Source organism: Hirundo rustica, chromosome 1 (genome assembly GCF_015227805.2).
Source record: "Hirundo rustica isolate bHirRus1 chromosome 1, bHirRus1.pri.v3, whole genome shotgun sequence".
NCBI lineage: Eukaryota > Metazoa > Chordata > Aves > Passeriformes > Hirundinidae > Hirundo > Hirundo rustica.
The window spans coordinates 54,221,949-54,246,690 of record NC_053450.1 but is presented as its reverse complement, the minus strand read 5'-3'; the positions used below and the strand labels follow the sequence as shown (position 1 = coordinate 54,246,690).

The 24,742-nt window shown below is 45.2% G+C and overlaps 1 protein-coding gene across 5 annotated transcripts in view; it reads right to left on the bottom strand.

Moving 5' to 3' along the window:
- Window positions 1-24,742, bottom strand: part of LDLRAD4 (low density lipoprotein receptor class A domain containing 4) — a 241,400-nt gene that overhangs the window by 11,328 nt on the left and 205,330 nt on the right. The window contains exons 1-3 of one of the 5 annotated variants that reach the window (XM_040068710.2): window positions 14,245-14,319; window positions 10,541-10,695; window positions 640-693 (exon numbers count right to left, since the gene is read on the bottom strand). In XM_040068710.2, the coding sequence (XP_039924644.1) occupies window positions 640-693; window positions 10,541-10,645 (159 nt within the window). In that variant the 5' untranslated portion in view covers window positions 10,646-10,695; window positions 14,245-14,319. Of the gene's footprint in view, window positions 1-639; window positions 694-10,540; window positions 10,696-13,673; window positions 13,880-14,244; window positions 14,320-24,742 lie in introns of those variants that run through there. The other 4 variants (XM_040068689.2, XM_040068670.2, XM_040068698.2 and 1 more) reach the window with 4 other exon arrangements.

Below are 24,742 nucleotides of genomic sequence, written 5' to 3'. Positions count from 1 at the left end.
ATGGAAAATATGTCCCTGGTATATTAAACCCTGGAGAAGGACAGGCTTTACAAAAGGAAGCATTCAAGATACTCTGTGAGGTGCTATTGCTCCTCACTTGGTCTAGCCCAGATCTGGACAGACACAGCAGCCGCAGGGTCTTCAACCTCGGACCTTCACAGATGCAGGGCCAACCACCAGGAAGTTCTGCTGCTTGTCACAGGAGAGCTGGACCACTCAGAGCAACACACCCACAAATTATTACATAGACAAGGAGACACTGGTGATAGGATACGTGTTGTAAATCCAAGAAAAGTTCAGGGACAAGAGGAACTGGTCTCCCAGCTTCCAATGAATACTCAAATTACTGAGCCACTGCAGGAAAGAGACACACCTCCACAACTTACTTGTGAATGCCTACTATGACACAGGGAGTTGCTGATGGAGATGAGGTGTCAGGTAGGCAGAATTTCATTCTTCTATGAAAAGGTATCAGGAATTATGAAATGCATGGTAAGGCAGGCTTAGATGACAGTGTGAACTACACTGAGCAAGCTTTCTTTACAAAAAATAGATGCATGCCTTTGAAAGGAACCAAATATACATTACAGCAAACAAAAAGAAATCTCTTGGTGAAGATAGTCAAAAATCTGTCAGTACCTCTGAAGCACCCTGGCGCGTAACCGAGCTCTCTGAGGGCCACAAGCACCCCTCCTGAAATGTGGAAGAAAACAACAAATAAAGAAAAATTAATAGACCACACCACCATTCTGCCTCATTATCACAGCTCTTACCAGCAGTCATCTTCTAAGGACTGGCTGTCTCCAGGAGCTAAGCAAGCAACATCCCACCCTTTTCTTACCAAAACATGAGCAAAGAGCAGCTCTGTTCCCAAGCAAGTCAAGGCTGGACCATTTTGCAAATGCCAAGATGTCATCCACAGCACCCAGCCCCAGAGGCCATAAGGATGCAGCAAGCTGGTGGCTGAGAGAGTGTGGCAATGCATGGAGACGACAAGAGACACCTCAGCACCTGAGTGCTGAGCAGGTACCTGTCACCTCCCAAACCAGCAAGGGTGGCAGGTCTGACAAAGGTCTGCCAGCCAGGATCCCAATTACACACAGGCAAAACAGTTCACATCAAAATCTGGCGTCTGTAATCTCAGTGAAGTGACAGACACACTAAGCCCAGGGATAATCTGGTCAAAACTGTCAGTTGCCCAATTCCCAACATAAACAGTAGTTAAAGCAGCTGAGGTTTCAGCCCCTTTTTTAATCACCTCTCCAACCACCTTCGCAGGTCGAAATATATTCTCTCTCATGCCTTGAAATGCTGTTCTGACATTGTACCAGCACTCGAGGCAGAATAAAAGTACGTCAACAAGGGAAAATAGCTTAAAGTGTATCATTATTTTTCTTCTCAATTAATTGTTTAGAGTAGCAATAACTCTCGCAATGAATTTATTTTATGGGATAATTTTGAGGCTGAAAAGAATGTATCAGAGCAGCTACAAAGCACAGAGCTTTAATCCTGGTGCACAAAGAGAAAGTCAAAATATTGTATAGTCACAACTATTTTCTTGATGCTAATTCAAGTTTTACAGACATAAGAAATTTCAGGAACTGGAAGGAAAATGCATGCTGTCCCCAAAAGCATTACCATGTATAGACTGCTTCCAAATCTTACTGTACTGCTTCTTCTCACCATAGCATCTTTCAACATATTTCAGATGTAAAAATAGAACCAACGAGATGTTCATCATGACACTCAAAGACCAAAAGCCGTCTGTGATCTTGTCAGGAGAGTCCAGCACAGAGGAAAGCTGCTCTAAGAGGACTCTCCCACAGGATTCAGCTGCTAAGGGAAATGCTTTGAATAGCAAAGCTGGTACACTTCTCTTCTGCAGCAAAGATAGACAGAGGCTGGCAACTGCAATTATTTACAACTTTCCCAAGTATTCTCCTTTGCAAAGACACGAAAGACAAATCTTACACAGATTCAGGTATTTCAGTGCCTAGATGAGGCTCTGTCAGTTGAAGAAATTGTAACTGTGGGACCATACACACACATGTATATGCATACTTTTACACACATTCCTTTCCATTCCTTCAGCACCCAGGTGCCCTCATTTTGAAATATCCAAAGGTACTTTTGCACAATTAAAGGCAATCAGGTTATCAGCAATTGACCCAACAGGCTCCAAACACATTGCAACTGTTTGTAAAACACATTAGTCAAAGCTAAAGATCTCAATTAACTGCCCCTGAGTTACAGGCTCAAAAGAGAGGGAAAAAGGCAAAACCAACAAGCCAACCCAGAAAGAAATAAAATCTACCTCCACCATTCATATCCCTTAAACTCCCTTATGAAAAGGAGCTGCAGATGAGGACGTGGAAACGAATTCCATCCTAGGGCCCATCTCCCCAAAGGCAAGAAGGTAAGATGAGCTAAGAGAGATGGTAGAGCATATGGAGAAAAACTCCTTGCATGGAGATGGAACAGGACCTGCTCACTGAGCCAAGACTCCCAGATCTGCTAGCAGCCATGCCTAACAGAAATAACTTGTTAGAAGAGAGGAGTTGCCTATTACTTCTCCTGCTGATGTCTGAATCCCAGAACAATCAGGAGGCACTGCAGCTGCTACAGGGATCCCACTGAGTGTAAGCAGGGCACTGGATAATCACATCAAGATGAGACCAAGGGAGCCCAAAGCTCTCCCCACTCTGGGATAACTACTTGAGAAGGTAAACAGCTTGGGATGCAGTTGAACTCTGAGGCTGTGAGATCTGCAGGATGCAAGGATATGTAACAATATTGCTCCTGTGACAGTATATCCTAGAGTTCACCTGTAGCTCCTCCCTTCCCTAAGGTTTCCCCCAGAGAGAGCAGCAGAGTGAATAAATAATGTGGCAGCAGCCAAGCCCCAGCAAGATCTCTATCCCAGGAGCCAGAACTCCCCAAGCAGATGGCTGGGTAACATTCGCTCAGTGTGCCCACACTCGGAAAATACCAGGCTCAGGCACGTGCAGACCAACCTCACCATGCCCGGTCCAATGACACAGCACGGAATTCTCTCCTCACCAAGACCAGACTAACTTATCCAACACAGCTTTCTGCCCTCCTGAAATCACTGTATCTACCACAGGAGACTTACTACATACCTTTCTCCAGTTTTTATTTAAGGGAAATTCCCCCTTCACTGCATTGGGTAGATACCACCTAACCCTAGGGTTGGTGCCCACTAACTCCACTGATCTTGGTGTGATCGCAAGAGGTGGAGATGAGAAAGTGCTGCAGAAGAAAAATATCCTCACGACTATACCACTCCACCCTGAGACGTAGATTTAGGAAATAATGTGCTGTGACCAGCCTGACCCATCCACAGTGACTTACACTGAGAGAAAGTGTTAGTTCTTGCTCTCTGCTTGGCCCTGTGCTTACAGACCTTCCTTTGAAAGCTGAAATGCTTCCCCTGTGCTCATAGCAGTGAAAATCAGACGAGATCTGACAGCATTTGTGTTTATATTAGGGATTTGTACAGGTAGTTATCAGGTATCTGCAAACAAGGCTAAACCTGAGCAAATGCAATTTACCCACATTTTGAGTGAGGGCATACCTCATTTACCTGCTTCTTACAGACTGTCAACAGCTAGGCCACCTCAACTTGATCCTTGTTCAACAGACTTCAGGCATGAGCTTCAATACTTAAAAGTAACAGGGAGAGAAAGCTTATGCATTCATTCCCTAGGGTGTATTCATTTTTAACATTGTTAGGCTTTGGAATGAAATTCCTAGCACCGACCAATTAACACCAAGCAGGAAAAATCTTAGGCATCCACCTATGTCTTTTGCTGACCATTGCCATTTTTGGGTTTCACCATAATTTACAGAAATTAACTTTGTGATTAGGTTTTGAAATAGCAGCATCCTTTAACAAATCCAGCTGAGTGATTACCTAATTATCTCATAGTGATGATTATTTAACTCAATATTTAGTTTAGGAGACTCCATAAGCCTAGGATAACTTACTATTTCAAAGATTACAAAGCTTTAGAGCCTCTATAATTAAACAGTATAGGAAGATGACTGTTTGAGGACATTTTAAATTCTGGAGCACATACTGTCATCCCCCTGCCTCAGCTGAGCATCAGCCCATTGACAGCCAGCAGGAAAGACATTTACCACAAGAATGATTTTTAACTCAGGAAAAAAACTATAGGTAAAAATTTACACTCAGCAAAAAAGTCTCCTCAAGCTAGAATACTTGTTATAGCTGGAATAGTGTTAATTTTCTACATAGCAAGTATGGGGCCATGTTTTAGATTTGTGAGGAAAACAGTGTTGGTAAACCCCAGGGATACTGCCATTATTGCTGAATGGTGTTTACACAAGAGTCAGGACCTTCTCTGCTCTTCACCTCACCCCACCAGCGAGGAGGCTGGGGGTGCACGAGGAGCTGGGAAGGGACAGAGCCTGGACAGCTGACCCCACCGACCAAAGGAACATTCCAGACCACGTGGCATCAGGATCAGTATGTAGAGCCAAGGGAAGAAGAAGGAAGGGGGGACTTTGAGAGCAAGAGCATTTGTCTTTGCAAGTCACTGTTACACACCACAGAGCACCAATGCCACAGAAATGGATGGACACATGCCTGTCCCTGGGAAGTGGTGAATGAATTCCCTGTTTTGCTTTCCCTATTAAATTGTCTTGATCTCAGCCCACAAGTTCTCACTTCTACCCTCCTGATTCTCTCCTCCAGCCTACTGGGAGCAAGTGGCTGTACAGTATTTAGTTGCCAGCTGGGGTTAAACCATGACAATCCCATATAATCCAAACTTTTTTTTTTGATGACACTTAAGGAGATTTACAGGCTTTCTCTACTATTAAGTTTCTGCAAAATAGAACTCTGCCTGAAACGTTTTCTGAGGAACAAAAGTCAGTTTTTCACTTTCTGAAATGCATTACAACTATTAAGAAGGTCCCTCTTTTGCTCTTAACACAGATTTTTATTTTGTTTTTATACAAAAACGTACATGCACACACAAACACACACACTTCTTTTGCAAGTGAAATGCTCCAGATAGCAGTGTAGTTTCTGATTTTGGCCCTAGGTGGTACCTTACACCACATTAAAGCAGTGGCTCGCTGAAAACACTCCAGGGAGGCACAGGGGCTCATTCCTCCCCGTATCTTCCTGGGTGATAGAGACCAGCACAGCTTTGAAGATAGCAACAAACACAAGCAAAACAAACCATTGTGTTGTCCCCAGCAGAATGATGAGTATTCCAGCAGGATTGCTCGTTCCTTTAAAAGCTATTCCTCGGGGGCAGGAAAGGTGACGCTATCTAACAGAGCAGTGCACAGTACCAAGGAGAAGTACTAGAGAATTAGACTGCCAAATCTCTCACACGTAATCTGCTCCCTACACTTACTGCAATTATCCCTGTTACTTAATGCTTTAAAACTTTTATTTCCCCAACTTCACAGCACTTCATCACCTTTAAGTAATCTTCATTTCATTCAACTGAAGGGAGTAAAGTACTATTATCCTTCCTCCTCTGTTTGGAGATGAAGCAAGTTGCCCAAGGTGACACACTGAGTCAGGTGCCACCCAAAGCCAGCACTCCTCACTTCTAGTCGTACCTGCAGATTTCCCGGACAATCCCGTACTTATCAAACATATAATGACTTTACTGTGGGAGACTTCAAAGAGCAGCAGCCCAGATCACTGTCCCTCTTGGCAGCACTCCCCGAGGAGAGGCAAGCCCATGTCCCTCAAGGAGCCAGCAGGAGAATGCAGTGCACATCCAGCCCCTGCCAAATGATGACTGGTACAAACAAAAAGATCTGGCAAAGCAGGGTGGTCTACAGCACTCACACTCTCTCCTGGCTGTAGACCGGGTTCTTGATCCCAGTGGAATTTTCTTTCTTTGCATATCTCAGTAAGAAAACGAGAATGAGTGGCCCAGGGACACCAGCAGGCAGCAGACAGAATAACGCCAATGCCAGTAGGAAATAATTTAGCCGACCAGCAGGAAAGACCAGCATTTGAAATTACTGACAAATCTGTGAGCTGTCAGTATTATTGAGTATTTTCTGTCAACTTCCTGACACTCTCTTTTTATTCTGAAATAGCTGGTACAGGGCAGAGGGGAGTAGTTTCTTCAGCTGTGCTCCTGGAGCTTGGCATCCAAGCTTGGCATTCCCAACACAGGTTCTAATGCAAGCTGACTAGGCTGAGCAGTAATGCTGCCCTCGGCACTGGAGGCAGGGGTTGGGCAGGGAGAGCATCTTGTGTGATGGATGCAGGGATCTGCTGCCAGGAGTAGGCCTGGGGCAGTCCAAGCATTCAGCACTCATTCAACATCTATTTTTATAAAAGAAGACAATGCAAAGACACCAGAACAGGGAAAAGGAATGAAATTAGGAACATCAGAAGCTCATTAAGTACCTCTCTGTAAATCAGTTAATCGCTTTCCCCTCAATGTCCCCGTGGAAATCACCGGTGATGACATTAAGAGTTAATCATCGGGAAGCAAGATTTATCTTTGTTTTGTCCCAGCAAACAGCAGAGTGCCGCAGCAGCAGCTCAGCTGCAGCTACCTACGTTCCAGCAGGATGCTTTTGGTTACGAGGAATAGTGCCCTCCCGACACAAGGTCAGCGAAGGCACAGCCAGCAGCACAGATCTCCCCTTGGACATCACACACACATACCCTGTGCACAGATGTGCCCTTCCAAGGCTGTCACATGACTCTGTCCCAAAATCCCCCAGCACGGCCGGTAGCATCAGTTGCTCCCACACAAGAGGTGCTGTTGCTTCGAAGTGAAGCAGCCCCAGGCACGCTCCTGGTGTACTCCACACCCTGCAGCTTTTGTATCCCTCTCAGGTGTTCTGCAACCCTTGGCTTGCTCCCAGCTGTGAAGCCCAACACCGCTGATGGATAAGCCAACAGCAGGACATGTTCAATGTTTTATCAATTGTGATACAGACACTATTAGTACCTTGCAGGCTCGCTCCAATGTGGTTATTGCTCAGCATCTTTCCACCTCTCACAATTATGACCCCGAAACTCTTATTTCTGCTAATGTTAAAACAGGGTTGGAATGTTTAACAGCCTCACTAGGAGAGGGCAGGCAGCATCCTCAGCACTGCAGCAGAAGTACCCACTGCTCCTGAGCACTGGGTGTTTGTCCTGCCTTTAGCTGTGATCTGCTTAAGGCCTTGGCCCAATAACCAAGGTAATAAAATACCAGAGACCAGGGGAAAGACTGGAAGGTGATACTTCAGAGGAATGAAAAGAAAAATAAAGAAAAAATATAAAGATGAACTGGTGGTCACACAGAAAAGTGTATTTAGAGCACAGGCATGTAACAACACTTAGCATGCACTTGCCAAAGAGCAGCCTTTTTTTTTTTTCCCCCCCTATGTCTGGTCCTTTTTCTGCCCTTCAAACATTACTTCAAATGTTAACACTTGTGACTGTAGTGATTTCATCTTTTCAATATTCTAATTTCTGACTTGGCCTGGAAGTTGAAATTCTCATTATCATCCTCTTTTATTTTTGAGGGTTTTTGTTCAGGGTTTTTTGTTTGTTTGTATAACCATGAAGAAATTCAAGCAGAAAAAGAAATCCACTACTATCTTTTATTTCATTCTTTCTGATGCCCAGTCCATGAGTTTTACAGGTGTGAGGGTGGTAATAAAGGCAGTAGGTAATTTACCTGATCACTCCTTTACACTCTCTAGAAGAACTAACAGAGATCACTTGTTCAATAGTTAGCCTTTACAAGGCCAGAAACCTGTGTATTTCAGCCACTACCTAGCTGCTGGAAGGCAAGATTATCTAGAAATAGGACAGGCTTAAAGAAAAAGAAAACTGAAGGTAACAAAAGGACACAAAAAAAATTTTAAAAGCCCCATCTGAACAGGAAAAGCTGGATTCTACATTTTGATACACCTCTGCTACCTCAGTTACATGAAAGATGGGTGTTCACTTCAGAGTTCACTACAGAACTAGCCAACATTCAAATAGTTTGCTTTACCATTTTCTTTCAAGAAACATGTCAGAACTTCCTTTATTTCCATTCATTTTCTCTACCAAAAGAAGACTTAAGTCACAATAATTTTTTTCTTCAGACATTAGTGGTTAACAAACATTTATATCTGTTTTCAGAGTCTATATACTATAAAAAATATTCCCTTGCAAGAAAATCTATTTGGGTAGCACGTGCACATAGAATAAGGCCTGCCTGGTACAAAAAATGAATTTTAGAAGTGTACAACCTGCATCTCACCACTCACTCTATTATCTCATACAAGTCACTCTGCTGTGGACAGTGAGAACAGACTGGTCACGTGCAGTTTCTCACCACAGAGCACTGACTTTAGTTTTCTGACCCTCATTCTCTGCACATTGCTTTTAAGATTTGCACTACATAGCCAGTTTCTATCAGAATTTCCTTGTACCACCTGAGACAATGGAAAATTCTAAGTTTTTGACATCTGAACTCAGAGACCTCTAAATCCCCTTCCCCACAAGTATGACCATCTTCTAAGAAGAGCTGCAGCTTATCAGAAATTCAGATGAGTAATAGTGATGACAAACCTATACCAAAGGCTTTCAGAAGAATTAGTAACTGGTTCTTGCCATCCCCTCAATTCCCATGAAGTGCTCACTTGGCTGCGATTATCATTACTTACAATGGTGACATCAAACTGAAACTGAGTCAGTGTTTTAAAAATTATTTAAGATCAGTTCTGGCCACTAAAGCAGCTCCTAAGTCCCTGCTGCCAAACTGCATGTTCTTCAGATGAAGGTGAGGCATCCTCCCTTCTGCCCAAGAGAAAAAAAAAAAAACCAAAAAGCCACTGCCTCTGATAACAGACAATAGTAATGAACCATACAAAGGAAATAATGGGTTATTTCATGCATTTGACAGCTTACTACAGTTTAAAAAGATTTGTGAAGATGAAAATGCATTTCATTTATCTCAAACTATTTAATTTTAGGCATCTGTAGCAATTACAGTTGACATTTTTCAGACAGAGTTGTACTTCTTGAATTGCAGTGTCCATTTCAAAGCAACATTAAAATTAATCTAGTCAATTTTTCCAGTCAAGTCCACGAGGTTAAGGTTTGACAAGTTCCAGTTTCATTTGTAACCAAATTAGAGCTAAGCATTCGTAGACTAGTGAAGTGCCAGGCAATGAGGCAGCCCCTCCTTGAGGAGGCAGCTCCTTTCCTCCCCCTGCAGCCTCCAAGGAAAGAGCAATTCACCCCAGCAAAATGGCACAGGTGGTGCACTAAGAGAGCTCTGGGAACCCTGCATCATCACATTGCACAGCTGAGTACAGGGGGGAGCTGCCAATTGCCAGCACTGCCAGGGAGGCAGCTCCACCGCAGCCACTGTGGCATCTCTGCCTCCTCCCCTGCTGAAATCTAGCTGTAACAAAAAGAACAAAAGCAAAAAGCCAGCAATTAGTGTTCAGCCAGAGCAGTCCCCTGAGGCCTCTCACCATCACCTTGGCAGCCCCCTAAGAAGCACAAAGAAGGAAGAAACGTAAGACTGGAATGGAGATCACATCTCTCAGTTACAATCCAACTTTTTCTGACAGCAAAATGAAGCTGTGAACTCAATACTGTTACCAGGAACTCAATGCATCAAAAGGTGACTTCATACATGGCCACTGCTGTCAGCAAAGAGGCCAAGGGCACCACTCTGGGAAAAGCACATCAGAAGAAAGGGCCTCCCTGCAACACCACAGGACACTGCACGGCCTGTTGGGGATATCCCAAGGTCAGGGATACACTGTGGTTAACTCTGACAAGGGAGCGGAGCATCCCACCCAGCACACTCCTGTCTCACAAGGCAAATTAGGTGCCCATTTACTGCTGGGTTGACTAAAAGAAGTCTTAACAAGTACTGACTGAGAATCCATCTTAAGCCTCTGACTCTGTAACAACACATCTTAAGCAGCACTCCAGGTCCTTGGAGAGATCCTTTTTCTAGTCTCTTCTTGCTGTTTTAGTGAAACAAACATTACATTTTCCTGGGTGTTACAGTACAGCTGGTCTATACTGTGACACCTGGGCCCTTACTGGGACACGGGTTCTGATCCAGCAGACAGCCATGGCAGCTTCACAAAACAGTACCAGCAATAAAACTCCAGGGTTATCAGACAATATATGGAAAGTGTTATTTCAAATCTTTGCACCCCACCCAATCTCCATTCATTCCCCTTCCATGCTCCCCTCTCAAATTACAGCAGCAGCAAACACAGTGTCACATTTAAGCCTCCAAATGCAAAATTAATATAGGCTACATAAAACATAGCAGGGTCTAAAAATAATCGAAGACTGTGTCCCTTAAATTTGTGCTCCAAATTTGTTTTCTACTGACAAATGCAACTTTGGCAAAAGACCTAACTACAGGGAACATCAGAAGTGCTATCAGAAGTTTTTCCAGCAGTTTGCCTGTACCAGAGCTCTTTGGGAGGCTTTGCTGCAGGCCCACAGAGCACAAGGAAAAGGAGTTTGGTGCAAGGAGCTCACACTCACCGTCTGCAGAGTTTCCTCCTGTCTTCTGCTTTGGCTCTGCCGGTTAATAAAGGAGCGTGTCGAGAGTTTGTAATGGTTCAACAAGCAGATGATCACTACCACCATAACAGTTATAACCACGATTATAATGATGATTTGAACAAACTCCAGTTCAGCTAAAACAAAGGAGAAAGAGAGGAAAATGTGTCAAGAACACACAGAAGGTTAACCATCAAAGCAACAACCTGAAAAGACTCTCAGTATTTTTCTGAGATGGATCTGGCTTGAGACACTACTGCTGTCCATTCTGCAAAGTTTTGTGAAGCTGTTGTAAAAAAGTATGAAAATTATTTAACTTCTGCCAGAGCAAATAGATCAGCACAAGTGGCTGCAGGTCAAAACTAAAAAGCTTCTTGGTGATCCTTCTCTGCAGCCTCCACAGGTAGTAAACTCTTCAACATAAACACCACATGAGTTTTTTGGACAAAACAATTTCACTGAAGAAAAAAAAAAAAAAAAAAAACACCACAAAAAAACCACAGACACCCAAACCCCACTCTATTTTAATAGCCACCTGTAATACCAATAGAGTCCAGAGGGCTCCATAAGCTTCAAAGCCTGAGAGGAATCAAGTCACTTCATCTAGTACACTACCTATAATTTTATCAAGTAAATAGCACGAAAGCTATTTAACTAGAGTGGAAAACTTTGGGCCTACTGAATCTACATGCAGGGTTTTTCTCAATTGCTACCCTCTCTCCAACTAGCGTAAATTAGAAATTTTCTAGGACTTTCCCAGTCAGGTAAAAATCTAAAAAAGAGCTCTGGTACACTAAAACAAGATATGCTCCACCACGGTTAAAAATGAAACCAGGGCCTTGGTTGTTGCAAGAGATACAATTACAATGAACTCCATCAGAACTCATCATCTTATCTGAAGCCCTGCCTAGACCACAAATATTAAGTATATTTAGAAATGAGTCACTCTTGCACCCTTTTGGCTATACTGGAGCAGCAAGGATGAGCAATATAAGGGGAAAAATTGCCCTTTGGAGTAAGCCAGTTGATGATTATTTCTATGGAAACTGCATTGCTCACAGGGGATGCTCTCATCTTGAAAGACAACTCCAGTTAATGGGAGGAGGTCTTTGGTTGCTATGCTGGTAGAAAAAGCAAAGAAGTTGCTCAAGTTTCAGTACTTTCCAAAAAGGGCACTACTTTTTGGACGCAAAAACATGAACTTTGGAGAACTGATATTAAATTTCTGTTTTAAAAAGCCAGCGAGGAAAGAGAGATGACATATGAACATGAAAGGACAGAACACACGTCAGAAAACAAGCCCCCTGCCCCCCATCTGCAGTTCGTAGCCACCCTCAGCTTTCTGTGTGACAGCAGAGCACTTGTGCAGACACAACACAACTGTGAGGCTGGCCACTCAGACATAAAATCCAGGATGAACCTGCAGTGGACCCAAAGGAAACCCAAGGCTGTTTCACTACTCCAAGACCTCTTGTAAACAAAACGTCAGACTAGAGGAGCTGCAAAGCGTGCTGGAGTCCAGTGGGGGCTGGTGCCAAGGTCCAGCTGCCTGTCACAAGCTACAGGCACCGCCACACCACCAAGGTGCAGAGGGTCTACCATCGTCTCCAGAGGAGCAACTAAGCCCTCTTAAGACTAAGGAAAGTGTAAAGGGCAACAATAGGTCTATCACTTTATCGCTCTTTGCTCTTAAGTACTTTCCACTCATCATTAAGACCACCAACATTTTCAAAGAATTTGGAGAGTCAGCGCTTTGTGCTCTGCTTTTGCTATCAGCCCCACACGCAGGGCAGCGATCTTTCCTTTCCCCTCTCTTTCGTCACTGGAAGCTAACAGTGCCGCCACCAAAAGATCAGAAAACCGGAAGAACAGAATTAATTAAAAAATAAACCCACCCAAACCATAGTTAAGTTAAAAGTCAGTTTTTCTTGGCTCAGAAACACAGACTTTACACAGCTGACAACTTCTGCAATTCATGTTCTGTGGCTACTGAAGTACCAAAGGGTTTCTTTACCCAAACTTTTTTTTGGGTCCATGTCACACTTCAGAATGGAAATTGAGAGACGGTTGCTAAAGGGCAACATGCAAAACAAGCAAGGTTGATTTAGGGTTTCCTAGAATGCACACATCACTAGAACGACATGTTACTTCTCTATCAGCCAAGGGTAGAGTCTTCTAAATTTATCGAGGCCCCTGCATTCAGTGGCAAAAGGCAGTACCTCTCCCTTAGAGATGAGTGATTCGGTCTGTGAGCACTTCCCGTGGGAGGGAATAATTTGAAAATGTTTGATTAAAACATGGCCATGTAAGAAAGAAAATAAAAACCACAGCACAGAGCTGTGAGCACATGGGATTTCTCAGGTCCAGTTTAAATTGTAAACACCGAACCGCAACAAAACACGTTACTGATGCTCAAGAGGATTTCCTCAGTGGAAAGAACGGGGGAAAAGAAAGAGAATTTTCAATCTCTTCTTCCTCCTGAGCGACATTCCTGGTGCTCATTAGGTTATTAGCAGTAAAAAGCAAAGGCAGACTGCAGCAGCGGTCCGCATTTGCTGGCACTGATCGAGGCCATTTAAATAGTTCCTAGCGGCTGCTGACAGGCACTGGGTCACCGCGGCCCCCGCCACGTCCCCTGCCCAACACCTGCCAGGCGTGAAGGGCCACCGCCTTCCAGACAGGCATCTCCTCCTGCCCACTTGTCCTATAAATTTACTGGGAAAGAAACCTGGCAGGAAGAGAAATGCTTTAGTTTTACTACGCCAAGCCTGCCACACTCATATCTATTCGTTTCTTTACACGCACGAAACAACATTTTTAATAAAAAATCTCCGGGGGAAAAAAAAACCTGAAACCGAACACAACGTTTCAGGGTAAACGCCCAACACGGAAAAAAGGCGACTAACCGCACGTTGAACCAAATCACCTGCTCAGAAGAGCTCGAAAAGAGCGACGTAATTGACAACCCTACCAGCAATCACACCAGACCGTCACCCCGCACCTCCCCCCGCACACAGACCCCGCAGCTCCGCCGGCGAGCGCTCCCGGGCGGGCCGGGCTGCGCCGTGCCCCGGGCCGCATCCCGCGGTCCCTGCCCCTGCGGACGCGCCGGTACCTCTTTCCAACAACAGGTCTTTTAACCGCGCATCCTTCACCGCTGTCTTGTTAAGCCGCTCACTGGACATGCTCGCCTCCGCCGGGCGGGGGGCTCAAGCCGCTCCGCCAGCCCCCGCGGCGGGCACCGCATCCCCGGCAGCCCCGGGCTCCATCCAGCGAGGGGACGCGGTCAGGGAGGCCGCCAGGGAGCCTCCCTCCCGCGCCTCTCCCGGCGCTCGGAGCGCGGCTGCCGCCCCGCAGCCGCCGCCGGAGCGGGCGGGCACGGCCGGCACCGGCCGCTCCCGCCCCGCCGTGCCCCGGCCGCGCGTGTGCGCGCACGCACGGACACCAGGGTCCCGCCGGGCTCCGCGCCCGCGGCGAAACGAATTTAAAAAAAAGGTAAAAATTCAAAAACCCAAACCACAACAACAACAAAAAGGGGGGGAAAAAAAATAATAATAAAAAAAAAACAACAGTCGACCGACGAGAACAAAAAGAACGGAAAGGCGCTGCCCCGCTGCTGAGCGAGCCCCGCGGGGAGGCGCGGAGCGCGGACAGGGAGGGAAGGAGGGGTGCAGGGAGGTCCGTACCTGACCCGCGCCGCCGCCGCTCTTTAAGCCCGGCCCGGCGCGGCGCGCTCGGGGCGCCCCGGCTCCGCCGCCTGCCCCGGCCCGCCCGCGCCTGCGCCGCGCCCGCGCCGCCCCCGCGCACGTGCCCGCGCCCCGCCCCGCCCCGCCCGCCGGGACGGGCCCGCGCGCGGCCGGACGCGCTCCCGGCCCTGGGCGCTTCCAAGGGCGCCGGCGGCCAAATCTCGCCCCCGGCGCCACACGGACAGCGAGAGGGATCCAGGGATCCTCCCGGCTCCGCGGCCGCGGCCTCCTTATCCAAAGTTCCACGGACAGTCGTGTGTGTGCCTGTGCGTAAAATACTAGGGAGTCGCATCCTGGAGCTGTACTGTACAACCATAACCATCAGAAGGAACGATGCCTGTAACCTCAAGTAAACAAAACAAAACAAACAAAAAAACACTAAAGAAGGAGGGAAAAGAAGAACATCGGGCTCCAGCCGCATGTGTGTTTCTTTGGCAGAACTCCCAGCTCCAGCAGTGCCTGCCTTCCCCTGAAGCCCTGTGCCTGCCAGTGAACCCCTCTGCCGTCCCTGAACCCCTGGGCCTGCCCCAGCCCTGCCCCTGTGCCAGCTTTTCTGGCTGATGAACGCTGCCAGATGGGTTCCTCATCCCGGTTCCTGCCTGTATTCCCGCTGAGAGCACCACAGTGGAGGCCAGCAGCAGGACTTAGGGCTGTCCCTGCTGCCAGTGTGAATAGGAGCAGCACAATCCCTCAGCGTCTCTGCCATGCTAGGAAGCACCATTAGCACCCTGTCCCTCAAGTCCCAGGATGTTCCTCCTACACTGGCTTCACCACCATGGCCAAGACTCCTCCCGTTCCTAGTTACTCCCCTGGATTATGGTGGCATCCCCAAAGCACTGAATAAGACCCGTGTGTTTACATGAACAAGAAAAGTGAGTTCACCTTCTGGTTTACATGGCCAGAACCTTGGAGCTCCTGAAAGCAGAGGAGATGGCTGCAGCACTGGTGAGGCTCCACGGCACTCTCCCAGCAGGCGGTGGCTGGCTCGGCTCGGCTCAGCTCAGCTCACACCAGCGCTGCTCTCCCCCACACACAGCACAGCCCCCCAGGACACTCTGGCACTGACCATAGAGGCAGACCCATGCCTTTCATGTTTGTAAATCCCATGGACCAGCCTCAAATAAAAAGATACCCTAACTCAAAGTCAAAGAGCAAAAGCCAAGAGGGGCAAGTGGCTGAGAGGAGTGGGTCTGCTTGCAGTCACCTATCAAGCTAGCACTATGAAGAGCCAGGGGGTTAAAAACATTAGGGAGACATATCCTGCTATATATATCCACAGCACACAGAAGGGCCCCTCTCCTGGTTACAGGCTATCCCCACTGTCTGGATTTATTAAACTGTTGTTGACATTTAGCTTGATACTGCAAGGTCTAAGGCCTCAATCCAAACACAACAGTCAAGCTGGGGGACAGTGATTGTGGACTGTAAATAAATATCCTTTGAGAGTTCCTAGAAGAGCAGAGTGAGTTTAAATTCTATGTCAATGGAATGCTTTCGTACAAGTGGAGTATTAACCAGGTACAGCACTGTTACCAGCAGAGAGAAGTAATTCAGTACAGATATCAGATGTGGAGCACCTTCAAAATTACAATCTGATTGTCCTTAAACTACTTTGAAAACAATTAATTCAACAGACCAGACTTCTAAATGTGGCTGTTGTATGGGCATACCCACTCAATGTGTACAGAGCTGCTGCTGAGGCCAATTACCTTCCTGTTGCAAACTCTTTGTTTTCAAGGACTTTGTAAGACAAAGTTCTTCTGAGCCAAAGACTGACCTACATACATCATTCCCCAACCTAGTGTTTAAAATGAAAAGTTGGTTTCAGATGAGTGCAGTTTAAAGACTACAAAGAAAGCAGAAAACAAACCAAACTAATATATTGGTATTAATGCTTCTTCTTTTCTCATACAATTGAACTGTAGATGTTTAGAGTCTTCAGTTCCTGAAGAGCATTAACCCATGACATAAAATAATTGCTTTGGCAAGATTGGGTTTTCGGCACATGGACTGATAATTAACACACTTTACCCCCTTTCTAGCCCGATACCCACCTACTACTATTGTACAAGTGCAGATACAGTGACTGCAAAATGGTTACAGACTTCTGTATCCATAAGTAGTGCACCTGATAAGCGTCCTCAAGAACGTCCTCAGTACAATATTTGGCTCATCACCTATTTATTAAGAATTTATCACAAACTTTTAAATGTAAAGCAAGCCCTGTGCCAGAGAGCCCATATAAGCTTCTCTGTCAACAAGAATGGGGGACCAGCTTCCTGCTAAAATTCCAAGTAGTAGGTTCCACTATAACCTCTGAGCAGGATGGCTGCTCTGGCATCGGGGTTGAAGCTCCTTAAGCAGGTTCTGGCACAGAGTCATAATGCTTCTCCACAGGCCATTACAAGTCTAGCATATTAATGATAAAACCAAGGGCTAGTTAAACTTGGTAACAGGTGAAATTTTATGAAGGACATGTTCACTGATCTGTCTCCTCAGATCATTGCTGGGAAAACGAAAGACTCATTCTGGAACCCACAAGAACAAAACCTGATTTTTTTTTTTATTTTACTGTTAGTAAAGATGTTAATCTCAAGTGTAAAGAAACATGCTTTGGTGACCAAAACTGGACAGATGCTGCTTTCTCAGTATGGGTTTTGCATTTCTGCTACTTCTCCCTTTTTGCCTCTTGATTCTCTAAAGACATTACTGATTGTGGCAGGTTGTTGGCTAGCCCTTACTTTGAAGGGTAAGAGAAAACCCACAGTCTTGAAAGTGGACTAAAAGGGGGTGTTTCCTCCTGCCTGCAGCCAGCCCCTTGGGGTCACTCACTAGGGAACCTGGTGGGTGTGTGCAGAGGTGCTTCCCCCTCCCTGCACTGTCAAGCAACTTCAAGGCTTCAGGCAACTGCACATGCACCCACTGAATGTCCATGCCCCCACCTCTCAAAGTGCCACCTGGGGGAAATTTTCACCTTTCTGATTAAATCCGGAGTTTAAGTTTGTCAGAAAAAGATACAGAGGAACCGCACCAACCCATGGAAAGAAAAAGTGCTTTTCTCACAGGCAGTGAACTCGAGTAACTGATTTGCCAGCAGTATGTTATCCAGAGGTATTATGTTGCGTTTAATGTGATTAGGTGCAAGGAACAAGCAGATGGGAGCGCTGTGAAGAGATTAGCAACACAACCCAAAAGAAGTAAAGTTGGTGGAGAGAAGAAGGCCGTATTTAAGGCCTCTAAATTAACTCCCCTTTAAAGCTGTTCTTTACTCTGCAGTAATAGGAAGGATTAGGAAATTCAAGCAGTCCTTCATATGCATAGTTAGTTGCACGGCCTGAGTGATCCCTGTGCTGTCCACACATGTAGTGGTTCCTTTTCCTGTACTGGAAGGAGGGTTCAGTCAGGGACACTGAATTATAACATGCTGATTTAAAAGTAATCACCGTTTCAGACCTGACTAGCACTGGCTCTGTTTACACTGGCGAGTGAGAAAATCTACTTATGAATTATCCCCAGTGCAGTTCTATTAGTCCTCACATGTTGGCTCAACATAGGCAATTTGCAGTCGTCTGTTCCAGCAGGGTTAAATGGTACAGTGAGCATAATGCCCTGGCCCTGTTTACCCTGGAGATTACACTGCTGGTAACGCCAATGCTCCCCTGCCACTGCTGAAAAACAGGTACAGAATTTCCTGGTGCTGATGCTTGAGGAATAAGAAGCTCTGGGCAGGGAAAGGCAGCTGTAAATATGAGGAAGATAATCAACCCAGACTATTCAGACCAGGAAAATATCCCCAAGGGGTTCAAGTAACTGGAGTGTCTGAGAACCAAAATTTCCCACCATTAGGGTGACTATTGTGATATGGTGGCTTCCATGTGTTTTGGTTGTTGCTACTTCAATCCTCCATTTAGGTCTGTCCAAAATTAATGAACAAAATCAGCTGCGCTGAAAATACTGCACCTCCTTCCATCCTTAATTTTGATCACATTCCACAGCTTTTGTCACATTTTGAGCTCAAATCAACTAAGTGTAAAAATGAGCTATTTAAGTAAGGGAAAAGGCAAGAAAGTATCACAATATTGTTCGTTTGAGGTGTTGTTTTTTCTTTTTTTTTTTTTTTAATTCTGTTATTATTCAGAGCACTCCGAGCAGTACTTGCAATTAGTACCTGGTACTGGATTCTGTGGAGTCTCTGGTTGCAGCATGTCTACCCTGCCTAAGCTCCCTGTGGTTTCCAGGCAATTCCCAGCAAGTACAGGAAAGAATCATCCCTCCTTATTAATTTTTTTTTTTTTTTTCTGTTCAAGCAGGAGCTAGAAGAAATGCACTAAGGACCACATTAAAAAGCTGAGAGATCAGATCATGCATTATCCTGCCATAGGAATGGATGAAAGTTAAATGAGGGATAGAATTAGAATGGATGCTAGAATTAAGCATATGCAAAAATCCACCTCCAACACAAAACTGAAAGCCCTGTTGTAGAAGTATAAGTTGCTAAATAAGCTATTAGTGGTATTTTAGACACACAAAGAACGTTCATTCTTCCACTAAAGAACATACTTCTCTTACAGAGAGTCTCCTGCCAGGTGGATTATTCGCTCCATAAATCTCAATTGCCAGCAAACTCCCTGGCAGCCAGGAAAAGAAAACAACGGGCACTCGACTGCAGGTTAACAGACTATCAAATATTTTAGTGCTTTCTGACTATGGTGTATGCAAAGACTTCAAAAAGCTGGACAGTGCAAAAAGATCACAAGGAAACCCAGCAACTCTGGCCTAAAAAAAGAAGAAAATCTAAGAGGAAGACAGAACAGAGATAAGAAGGGAAAGCAGAACCAGGATTACAATGCAGCACTAAAAATACAAGTAGAATGTGAAGAGCTGTATTTTATTTCTGACATTAATATAATCAGCTAGTTTAGAGACACAAAGCTCTGCCTCACTGGTGGTGCTGTCTTGTACCTGAAAGTAAAGCATGAAGAGAGAACCTGGAAAAAGTATCCAAAGAGATACTGGGAACAAAGGCAATCCACAGAATGCAAAATTTGAGGTCAGTGATGACATAAAAATAATGTTTTTAAAGAACTACAATGCCAATATAAGCTAGTGTTAACATTTAAAAGTGAGCAAAGGAAAGGCTTTAATACTGGTAAATGGATCTTCACGCAAAACAAAGGAATTTGTTTTCTTTCATCCTGCAGTTTTCTTATCATTTGTCTTGCAGCATTTACATACATGCTGTCTGGATGTGTAATCATAAGGGAAATTAACCCCGGATAACCCCATGCTGCAGCACGTTTACAGAAATTGCTCTAGAGAAAACAACTCTAGGAATAAAATGAGGGATGTTCAAACCATCGGAAATCAAGTGAGTCACAGACACGATAGGTCTGAAGGATGGGAAAAATCTCTTTATGAGAACATGCCATTAAACATTACAATCAAGCATAAAATTGCTCTGCCACAGTATTTTGTTTTATTTGCATTGTTAAATTTCTTCTCCTAACAATAATGGATAGTTTATAGCCCTAATGATTTATACTAAAAGAGCTGTGTAAATGCATCCCAAATGGGTGCCTCCTTTCTTAAGAACCACAGACTCAGTTTCCTTCAGCTTGATCGCAGATCGGTGACTCACACAAATTTCACATCTGCCTCAGGATACAATGGTGCAGCTTCTAACGAGCTTTCACGATGGATTAAGCTCCTCTGGTGCAAGAGAGGTGTAAAAACTTATGCCAATTTAGAAAAGCATGCTGCGTTTCCACAAATTGCCATGGTGCAAGAACTATAGAGGCTCTGACATTAACAACTGTTATCACATTACTAAGTTCATTACTTCTGGCTTTTGCAGGCCCCCTTAAAATACATGTCTGGCATACAATCCGTGTATGTCCGTGCACAGAAGCACAAATTTTCCCCAATAAATCAATGTAATTGATCCCATTGTGCAAGTATTTAAATGTGTCTGCAAAACACATTCACCTCATTTGCAGTGAACCCCCAAAAGAGGTGAGGATTGAGATTTTTGGTGGGCAAAATGATTTGGATTTGCTCTAGTTTGTAGCCCTCTGTGCTATAACAGTGTAATCTATTCCCAATCCACCGCATTCCAAAACAGTAAAGTCAGGCTCCCTCAAATCAGAAGAGTGATATAAAACGACCCTGTGGGATCCTCCTAGATCTTATCCTTCCAAAGCGTCCTTGACCTTTATGTCAAAATTAAGGTATTCATTAATGCTTGATTCCAGCATCTGAAGCATTAAGAAAATCATTTAATTTAAGGCAAAATCTTGAGAAAGGACAACACTGGGAATAAGAATCAGAATCTAGTCAAGATTTCTTAGGCCAGCAAGAATGAGAATAACTGCATATAAAAAGTACTCAGGTCACGGGGAAGTGTCAGCAAGTTCGCAACGCACTTCTTTTTTGACTAGTGGCCTAAGTGAGTGTGTGGACAATAATCCTCAACCAGGAGATGTGAGGAGGAAACAGGAGAAAAAGTCCACAGAAAATGTCAGTTGTCAGATACTTCCTGTAGTTTTTCCATAACCATTTATCGGGAGCCAGTTTTAACTCATCATCACAGGCATTCCTCAGCAAACAGCAGCGTTTCTGTCACTTCCTTCAGGCTGGAAAAGGAGTAAGACTTCCCAAAAATACATCTTCTAGAAAAGAGGAAATTAAGCGAGCAAGCTCAGCACTCAATGGGAATGGGATACCTTGCTGTTACTTGTGAAAAGAAGACCTCTGAGTAAACCACCAGCGAAACGACAACCACACTGCAGAAGCTACCAGGCTATTTTTACCACAGCAGAATATGTTATCTTTTCATTTTGTAGAAAGGCAATAAAAATTCATAAGATTCATGCTCTGCATTTAAAGAGAAAAGCTCGGTAATACAGCATTCAGACCACACGGTTTTTAACGTTCCCATGAATGGTCTAAGTTCTTCAGTCTTCTGACATGTTCACAGGGATGGTGTTTACATTGACTTGTTCATAGTACATCATATCACATTTTAACGATTCAGTTCGCTCTGACAAAAGGAAACATCTGCCATATTTTTTTTCTTTCGTGAACTTTATCACAATTAAAAATCTGACGTTTCACCAGCCTGTGTGCCAACTGAGAAGAACGCCAAGTTCGGCACTTCCCGATACATACAAATGAGTGCGGCACGAACAGCTAGTACCAACAGCACCAAGCCATCACTGACTTGTCAGTTCTCACCACAAAAGAGAAGAAAGATCACAGTTTGTGGGCAATAATTTTATAATCTTGGTCTGGTTTCCATATGACAGAGTGCAAGAGAGAGAAAGCAAAAAAAAAAAAAAAAAAAAAAAAGATAAAAAGAACGTTTTGCAGCTCTGTGTGATGACAACATAAGATTTCTATGTCTTGCCCTATTTCAGCCAGAAAAATATTAAAGCAGCATGTCACAACTGGCATAGCTTCTAAAAACGATTTCCAAACATTGCTTGATGGACAGCACCCTAGCAACTCAATACAAAGCCTAAATCTGCATCTCTTTTACATAAAAAGAGACCAATCCCACCCAATGCAATGACGGTATTCTTGTTTTCAGCAGAATTAATGGTATCTACAAGCTCAAGCCACTTCTGAGACACTACACGTGAAAGGAAGGCAGCTTGACCATTTATCATGAGGACCACCAGCCTCTTGTACCCTGTGTAAGGGCAGGCTAACTTTTGTATTTCTAGGCAGTTTAAATGACACTGTCATTTCAGGATGGAAGCCAAGAGCCAGGAACAAAACCAGCAGCCATGCAGTGCTAGTTCATATGTGGAGTAGCAGATTCCCACTCTACTGTGATGTTACTGAGCCCAGGCAGTCGGAGGGATGGATGTTTCTGAACAGAATCCAGGACAGAGCTAGGGTCTCAGTGCTGGTGGAGAGGTGTTTTCTAACACTGCTCCTCCATACATATTTTCCCTGTAACCCCAACATAATATTGGATCAGGTAGGATGCAATTAAACTTGAAGTGTCTCACAGGAGGAGTTCAGGTACCAAGAAAAGAAAAATTACCCTGCATACAGAATATACAAGACTGCATACAAGGTATGGCAGAGATGCTTAGGGAGATGCATCATCTAGTTATGAGATCAGACTGAGACTGAGTTTCACTCCTTAACTCTGTCACAGACCTGTTAGTGACCTAAGGCAAGTCCCTTCACCCCTTCCTGCCTGTCATCTCCATTCTTCTCTGTCTTGGTACTACAGCAGCACCTGCACAGCACTTGCACGGAGCACGGCCTCACTCACCTCAGCCTTCACACACTGTCCACTACCAGTACCATATGTCACTTGGACGGCTAAGCTGCTTTCCAAGATGACATGTGAGCACCTAAATCACAAAGATGCATTTTCAAAATCTGCCCAGTGGTAAGTGGCCTGGTGCCTTTTCCCAATTAGCAAAAGGCTGGTCCCAAGGGGCTGCAGTGGTATTTTCCTGTATGTGACAGTAAAAAAACAACCAAAATTTGCTTGAAATCTTACCAGACACACTGGAAAATGATAGCTAATGCATCTCATAGTTGGTTGGCTGGTATTTTTGGATGGAAGACTGCATTTCAAACTACTTCATCCTGTATTCCCACTCTACAACTGCACATCCGACATTGTACTGACTCACCGGTAGCATTTTTGTGCAGCCCACTAAAGAGATAACACTACACCCCATTTGGGTGGGGCAAGGCTCTCTGGGTGAATTGACTTCTTGGAGAGGAAGTTTTGAGGGTAAGATACTGGTTTTCAGGGTCACAGAGAAACTGTGATCTCCTGTGCGTGCATGCAGAGCAGGAAAAACACATCCACTCCCTCACACTTCTCCGTGTTACCCTACTGGGGCAGAAAAACTACTGATGCGTCACATTTGGTGCAGCCCTAATTTTTAATATAAAATGTGGTTTTTCACATTTAGGATTAAGGTAAAGGGTTAAAACCAAATAAATCCAAGTTCTTATGCAGCCTTCAGGGAGAGGGCTAAGCTTTGTGCCCAGCCTAGGAGGGGATGCTGCCCACACAGCACACCTTCCAGACTGCCTCCAGGCAAACCCAGAGCAGACAAAGCCTTTTGGAGAAGCAAAGGGCAGAGATCTCCGTCATCCCTTCCAGTCTGGGATCAGGGGTCTCTGCCACACTTCTGATCCGCTGAATTTTAAGTCAAAGCTGCAGAGAATCGGCCTGAGCCTGGCAAGTGTTTTATAGTGCCATTCTGTGATCCCACAGGCGCCGCTTCACGCATTCGTGCAGTGATTCCAGAAACAGCCTTGACTGCTCACCCATTAACTGTGAGGTGCGAGTCAGGTTTGCACTGCTGGGAGACGGGCTATTTTTACCACTCTTAGGATGTGCTGTCACAACGTTAAATCCCAGTTGCAGATTTACCAAAAGCGCTAAGGGGATTTGTCCGGGATTTCAGGGTGCCGGCATCCTGATCTGCACAGCGGCTCAGACCAGGCTTTTTGCCATTCATAAGTCCCAGACAAATGACTCGTGAGAGCGTGCAGCTTGCCAGCACAGCGCATATCCAGCGAACACGCGGGGTCTGGGATGCGTCTGACACCGGAGGCACGTGCCGGCCACCTGCACACGGCATCCCGGCCTCCCCCATGCGCTGCGGGCCAGGCTTCACCCAACACCTGTGTGCCTGCGCGCGCCATCTCCCCCGTGCACAACGCCCGGGCACACCACGCCACGAGGACCACACGTGTGGCACGTGGGAAAGGCCTGGCCACACAGCCCCCGCCCTCAGGCAGGGCAGCGTTTACTCCCCGTACATCCCAAGCCATTCCCGCTTTCTGTAGTCTCCACCAAGTGCAGCACAAACTTGCAGTTGCTTCCCTTATGAAGTTTACACCCTGCAGCAAGAGCTTCCCAGGCACCTCTGCCCTCAGGGATCCAATCTGGCTGTGGTAGGTACTCAAAAGGGTCTCCTGGGAGAGATCATTGATGGCTCATGGATAAAGTCTGAGAAATACTGCTGTATGACACTCAGGATGATGAGGCCGAGGTGCTGCCAATACCTTACCTGCCATATCTCCTGCCTTGAAAGCTGCATGTCATCATATTAGCACAGTTTTGCTAGGTGAATTAGAGAAGGCACACCCTTTCCAGAGTTTATCCTGGATTCTTTTTAGACACACCGAATACCCTGCTGTTAATGCATCTGGTTTCTGGCTTACACACCTAAGGCAGGAAGAAGGGAATTGCTCAAGCCAAAGTTGTGCATATAAGAAGCATGAATCTGTCATACAACCCAAAGTGGCTCTCAGCTTCAATCTGTCCTTTTTGGGGCAGAAACAGCTTAGACATTTTGAATTTAAAAAAACTCTGGTTATTTTTTCTTTATTTCCTTTCATATTTCTTGCTCTGAAAGCTCAGACTAAGACTTTCTGTTCATTGTAGGTGCCT